The 6,809-nt window shown below is 39.1% G+C and overlaps 1 protein-coding gene across 1 annotated transcript in view; it reads left to right on the top strand.

Moving 5' to 3' along the window:
• usp34 (ubiquitin specific peptidase 34) overlaps positions 1 to 6,802 on the top strand; it is a 51,932-nt gene extending 45,130 nt beyond the window's left edge. The window contains exons 47-58 of the mRNA XM_034687434.1: positions 1,637 to 1,731; positions 1,844 to 2,016; positions 2,113 to 2,263; positions 3,920 to 3,998; positions 4,473 to 4,526; positions 4,614 to 4,709; positions 4,789 to 4,853; positions 4,941 to 5,016; positions 5,103 to 5,150; positions 5,237 to 5,302; positions 5,420 to 5,500; positions 6,704 to 6,802. Of these exons, the coding sequence (XP_034543325.1) occupies positions 1,637 to 1,731; positions 1,844 to 2,016; positions 2,113 to 2,263; positions 3,920 to 3,998; positions 4,473 to 4,526; positions 4,614 to 4,709; positions 4,789 to 4,853; positions 4,941 to 5,016; positions 5,103 to 5,150; positions 5,237 to 5,302; positions 5,420 to 5,500; positions 6,704 to 6,793 (1,074 nt within the window). The 3' untranslated portion in view covers positions 6,794 to 6,802. The remainder of the gene's footprint in view (positions 1 to 1,636; positions 1,732 to 1,843; positions 2,017 to 2,112; positions 2,264 to 3,919; positions 3,999 to 4,472; positions 4,527 to 4,613; positions 4,710 to 4,788; positions 4,854 to 4,940; positions 5,017 to 5,102; positions 5,151 to 5,236; positions 5,303 to 5,419; positions 5,501 to 6,703) is intronic.
• Positions 6,803 to 6,809: the final 7 nt, after the last annotated feature.

Genomic DNA, 6,809 nt, shown 5'->3' on the forward strand with positions numbered 1-6,809 from the left:
TTTGAATTATCTATTTCAAAATCTCCCATGCTATCTGGCCCCTGCCTTCTTTAAGTCACTGAATTCAGACATCTCTTGTTATATTTGGAATAACAAACACCCAAGAGTTAAATTTTCTTTACTTACTAAGCCAAAGGATCTGGGAGGCTTGTCCCTGCCTAATCTACAACTATATTACTGGTCAGCTCAACTTAAAACAATGTCAAACTGGTTCATGAACAGAAAAGATTCTCGATGGTTGGACCTTGAATCCCTATTTTGTTTTCCCAGAAGGCTTAACTCCCTCCCTTTTATAAATAATGTGGTTCAGTTAAACCATCTCAAAAATAACATAATGGTCTATAACACACTACTGGTTTGGCGAGATGTGAAGAAACACTTAAGTATCTCCCCTGTCATGTCTTTGTATTCTCCCCTGGCTCTGAACCCAGATTTACCAGCACAGATTAGAAGTATTGGTTTGATGGAGTGGTCATCTAAGGGCCTGTCAAACTTTACACATCTGATGGTCTCCGACTCTGTTAAGTCTTTTGAGCAAATCAAGGCTGATTTTAATATTCCCCACAAAGACTTCTATAAATACCTTCAAATTCGTCACTTCATGGGGTCCCTCTTGAGGACAGGCAAGATCCGCATGAGACTGTCAGAGCTGGAAAACATTGTAACGCTGGCAAAATCGCTTAAAGGACTGATTTCCAAGATCTATACTTCACTACTTTACTCTGATTCTTCAGGCTATGACCCTCTGAAGTCGTTATGGGAGCGCGACCTGGAGGTGACATTTAATCATGTGGACTGGGACAAAATTTGTAGCAGTTTTTTTCCTAAATGTACCTCAATCTCTATTCATGAACAGAACTTTAAATTTTTTCACCGAACCTATTACACACCGGTTCGCCTCCAGAGAATGTTCCCTGACACTTCCAATCTTTGTTCTAAATGTAATATACATAAAGGTACAGTTATTCATTTGTTTTGGTCTTGTGACCGCATTCAAACTTTCTGGAGGGAAGTTCACTCTGTGATCCAGAAGGCGATTGGTAAACAGCTTTTGCTGACTCCCTCTCTCTGTCTATTTAATCACGCTCCAGACAATTCCTTTGACTCGGACACTACGTCTTTGTTGACAATTCTTTTGTTTCTGGCCAAAAAATGTATTTTACTGCGGTGGTCTACTCCCCAGGCCCCTTCAGTTGACATGTGGATATCACAGATCTCTGCTCTTATTCCTCTCGAGAAGTTGACTCATGACCTTAATCAAAAACCAGACAAGTTCTGGAGGATCTGGAAACCACTGCATTCCTTCTTGCTGAAGACATAACCTATCATATGTGCCTGGAGGATGAGGACTGTTTGCCCTTTCATTTATTTTTTATATGTGCTCTATGTTTACCTGTCTCCTGTCGTCTTTTCATTTACTTATTTGTCTTGTGTATATGTACAGCGCAGCGCTCTTTGTTAGTTTGGGGTGGGACTTTTTATGTTTTCTATGTGTTTTGTTTTATTTTGTTACAATGTTTGTGTTTATAAAATTGAAAAATCAATAAAAAAGAGTATTAAAAAAAAAAAAAAAAAAAAAAAAAAAAAAAGATTTCACTTTAAGAACTTATCAAACATCCCTCTGTTGTTGTTTCAGGAATCTCTGGATGAGGTGACGATAAAGGACACTCTGGAGGGTGACAACATGTACACCTGCTCGCAGTGCGGCAAGAAAGTCCGTGCAGAGAAAAGGTCTGAGTGAATCCAGATTAATCTGATCCACGTTTTTAAAGTCTGACATGTAAAAACTTCTGAGTGCCTCCAAACTCTTAAATCTCAGTCCGCCTCTCTTCTCTTCCTTCAGAGCGTGTTTCAAAAAGCTGCCCCGCATCCTGAGCTTCAACACCATGAGGTACACCTTCAACATGGTGACCATGATGAAGGAGAAGGTCAACACGCACTTCTCCTTCCCTCTGCGGCTCGACATGACGCCCTACACGGAAGACTTCCTCATGGGCAAAGGAGAGCGCAAAGAGGGTCGGTTCAAACCTCACAGAGCGTCAGATCCACGAAATGTTCAAGATCTCTGAGAGAGTTTAAGTTCTGGTTTCTGAACGGGTTTCTGTGCCGCAGGTTTTCGGGAAGAAGGCGAGACTAAAGTTACGGAGAGCTACGAATACGATCTAATCGGCGTCACGGTGCACACGGGGACGGCGGACGGCGGCCATTACTACAGCTTCATCAGAGACATCGTCAACCCTCACGCCTACAAGAACAACAAGTGGTGAGAGACTCTTTCCAAACACAAACACATGTTCTATTACTAACAAAGACCCAACATCAAGACCGGATCAGATCCAGTCCCATCTTCCAGACAGGACTCAGTCTGATCTCATCTTAATCCACCATGAGCAGAGCACTTTGCAGCATTTAGCAAGTTACAGTGGCAAGGACAAAGTTCCTTTAACAGGCAGAAACCTCCAGCAGGACCAGACTCATGTTAGACACACATCTGCTGAGACCGTGTTGGAGAGAGGGATAGAGGGAGATGAAGAGAGAGAGAGAGATGATAGTGGAGAGACGGATAGTAGTAGTTGTAGCAGCTGGAGTCTGGACCACGTCCACAGCAGCAGAGATCCAGAGGAACCTACGAGACAAGGGAGCTCAGGGACTCCAGAAAGGTCTAAGAAAAGAGAGAAGAGAGGGAGACCAGAAGAAAGAAAAAGAGGAGAAGAAATGGGGAAGGAAAGGATAGAAGGAAAGAAAGCAAGAAAGAAAGAAAGAAAAAAGGAAAGAAAGAAAGAAAAAAGGAAAGAAAGAAAGAAAGAAAGAAAAAAGGAAAGAAAGAAAGAAAAAAGGAAAGAAAGAAAGAAAGAAAGAAAGAAAAAAGGAAAGAAAGAAAGAAAAAAGGAAAGAAAGAAAGAAAAAAGGAAAGAAAGAAAGAAAGAAAGAAAGAAAAAAGGAAAGAAAGAAAGAAAAAAGGAAAGAAATAAAGAAAAAATGAAAGAAGGAAAGAAAGAAAGAAAAAAGGAAAGAAAGAAAGAAAGAAAAAAGGAAAGAAGGAAAGAAAGAAAGAAAGAAAAAAGGAAAGAAAGAAAGAAAAAAGGAAAGAAAGAAAGAAAGAAAAAAGGAAAGAAAGAAAGAAAGAAAGAAAAAAGGAAAGAAAGAAAGAAAAGAAAGAAAAAAGGAAAGAAAGAAAGAAAGAAAGAAAGAAAGAAAGAAAAAAGTAAAGAATGAAAGAAGAAAGAAAGAAAGAAAGTAAGAAAGAAAGAAGAAGGAAAGGAAGAAAGAAAGAAGGAAAGAAAGAAAAAAGGAAGGAAGGAAGAAAGAAAGAAACAAAGAAAGAAAGAAAGAAAGAAAGAAAGAAAGAAAGGATGAATAACAGACCCCAAAAAAGGAATCTACAGCAGAGATCCAGAGGAACCTACGAGACAAGGGAGCTCAGGGACTCCAGAAAGGTCTATGGTTAGTAACTTTAATGGGACAGGAAGAGTTAAAGTGAGAGACAGGCAGAGAGAGGAGAGAGAGGGAAAGACAGGATCCCAGTGTGTCAGTCTAAGCCTATAGCAGCAGAACTAAGACCTGGTCCAAGCCTGATCCAGCTCTAACTATAAGCTTTATCAAAAAGGAAAGTTTGAAGCCTACTCTTAAAAGTAGAGAGGGTGTCTGCCTCCCGGACCCTGACTGGTAGATGATTCCAAAGGAGAGGAAAGGCTCTACCTCCCATACTACTTTTAGAGACTTCAGGTACGATGAGCAGGCCTTCATGTTGGGAGCGTAGTGGTCTAGAGGGGTAATATGAGCTCTTTAAGATCTGAAGGGATCTGATCATTAAGAGTTTTGAAGGTCCTCCTGAAGGTTTTGATTTCTCTCCTCAGTCTAAGTTCGTTAGTCGTCATCTTTGTCACACTCTAAGATCTTGAAACCTCTTTCCTGGCAGGTACCTGTTCAACGACGCGGAGGTGAAGCCCTTCGACTCGGCTCAGCTGGCCTCTGAGTGCTTCGGTGGAGAAATGACGGTACGAGAACATTAAACACCATCCTGCTCTTTGTCCTCTGACTCTGGATCTCTGAGTCTGGATCTCTGATTCTGGATCTCTGACTCTGGATCTCTGTGTCTGGATCTCTGATTCTGGATCTCTGAGTCTGGATCTCTGATTCTGGATCTCTGATTCTGGATCTCTGACTCTGGATCTCTGAGTCTGGATCTCTGATTCTGGATCTCTGACTCTGGATCTCTGAGTCTGGATCTCTGATTCTGGATCTCTGAGTCTGGATCTCTGAGTCTGGATCTCTGACTCTGGATCTCTGACTCTGGATCTCTGACTCTGGATCTCTGAGTCTGGATCTCTGACTCTGGATCTCTGACTCTGGATCTCTGACTCTGGATCTCTGATTCTGGATCTCTGACTCTGGATCTCTGATTCTGGATCTCTGACTCTGGATCTCTGACTCTGGATCTCTCACTCACGTGTCCTCTCTCTTTCTCTCAGACCAAAACGTACGACTCCGTCACGGACAAGTTTATGGATTTCTCTTTTGAGAAGGTGACTCTTTAAATCTGTTCTAAATGAATACATGTGATTTCTGTTTTTAAAGGCCCAGGAGGTTAAAGTGTTTGATTGTTCTTACAGACACACAGTGCCTACATGCTCTTCTATAAACGAGTGGAGCTGGAGGAGGAGAACGGGAAGGATTTTAATTTTGACGTGTCTCCTGATCTACTGGAGGTACGACGAGCCGGCTCTCTGAGGTTAACTCTTCAAATGATTTCAGTCGTGCTCACGTGTGTCTCTCTCTCTCTTTCAGTGGATTTGGCACGACAACATGCAGTTCCTCCAGGATAAGAATATATTTGAACACACGTACTTTGGGTAAGAATCCCATCTCTTACTTAATCTAACTTTTTAATACTTTCTATTCTGAACATTTTTAATGAATGTTCTTCCTCTGCTCTTCAGTTTCATGTGGCAGCTCTGCAGCAGCATCCCCAGCACACTACCAGACCCTAAAGCGGTCTCTCTCATGACTGCCAAGGTGAGAGATATGAAGCGTTTGAAACCTTTTAGTGTCTCAGCTCCAGATGAACAAGCTTATTTATTTATCTCTTCTCCTCTCTGCAGCTCAGCACATCTTTCGTCCTGGAAACTTTCATTCACTCAAAGGAGAAGGTAACTCTCCCTCTCCCCTTGTTTTAGGAAGCGCTCTGTTTGTACCTGCTGTAAGTCTGAACGTGTGTCTCTGTGTTCTCCTCCAGCCCACCATGCTGCAGTGGATCGAGCTCCTCACCAAACAGTTTAATAACAGCCAGGCGGCCTGCGAGGTTAGCTCTTTATATTTGACCTCTGAAGGTGTTCTCAGTCTCAGTTAGACCTCATATTCACTGTTCTATTAGTATTGTGTTATAAGTACATGATCCATGATGAACTTCCTGTTTCAGTGGTTTTTGGATCGGATGGCTGATGATAACTGGTGGCCGATGCAGATCCTCATAAAGTGCCCAAATCAGATAGTCAGACAGGTGAGATATCTCTGACTCTGTGTGTTTATGTCCCTGTATGTTCACCTGATGTTTCTGTTTTCTGACGCTGCATGGAGGAAATGTTTAAAAGCTCTCTCTTCACAGACTTCAGAGGTTTCACCGGTTTTAGTCAAAATACAAAAAAGAAAAGACTTGGTTTTGTGTAAAGAAAAGATTCCAAATTGTTCATTCCCAAAGTAATGATGAAAAAAATTTAATTATGAGAGAAAGTCAAAATTATTAGAATAAAATCTAATTTGAGAAAAAGACAAAATCATGAGAAAAGAATCATCATTTTTAAATATAGTCAGAATTGTGACATAAAGTTGAAAAAATAAGAGATAAAGTTAAAATGATGTGAAAAAAATAAAATTATGAAAAAGTCAAAAATATGAGGAAAGGTTAAAATTATGAGAAAAAGTCAAAAATATGATATAAATGTCAAAATATGATAAAAAGTTAAAATTATCTGAAAAAGTAAAAATTATGATATAAAGTAAAAATTATGTGAAAAAATTAAAATTATGAGAAAGTCAAAAGTAAGTGAAAAAGTCAAAATTATGAGATAAACTTAAAAGTACAAGAAAATGTAAAAACTTTGAGAAAAATGTAAGATTAAGAGAAAAAAGTCAAAATTTTTAGATAGTCAAAATTAAGAAAAAAAGTCAAAGTCATAGGAAAAGTTAAAACTATGATAAAATGTTAAAATTATAAGAATGTCAAACATTTTAGATAAAGTCAAAATAATGAGAAAGCGTCAAAATTATGAGAAACATTTAAAATAATGAGAAAAAAGTCACAATTTTTTAGATAAAGTCACAGTAATGAGAAAAAGTCAAAAATATGGTAAAAAGTTAAAATTATGGAAAAAATTAAAATTATGACAAACGGTCACAATTTAGAAATTAAGTCAAAATTATGAGAAAATGTTAAAATGATCAGAGAAAGTCAATATTATGAGATAAAGTTAAAATAATAGTTTCAACTTTTTCCTCACAATTTGACTTTTTAATCTCTTTTTACTCTCCCCCTTTATTGTAACCTGTCTGAAATGTGTTTTTATCTCTGTTAGCATAATTATATATTTAAATAGAAGTCTTCAGCTCTTAATTTTTAAATATGGTAAATATACTGTGTCATTATTTTCCTTTGTTTCTCATTGGGAAAAGTGAAACTCAAAGTGTTCTTCTGCTCGTGTCTCAGATGTTCCAGAGGTTGTGTATTCACGTCATCCAGAGGCTTCGCCCGGTTCACGCTCACCTGTACCTGCAGCCCGGCATGGAGGACGGGTGAGTCTGCTGAGCTCTCT

Source organism: Notolabrus celidotus, chromosome 7 (genome assembly GCF_009762535.1).
Source record: "Notolabrus celidotus isolate fNotCel1 chromosome 7, fNotCel1.pri, whole genome shotgun sequence".
NCBI lineage: Eukaryota > Metazoa > Chordata > Actinopteri > Labriformes > Labridae > Notolabrus > Notolabrus celidotus.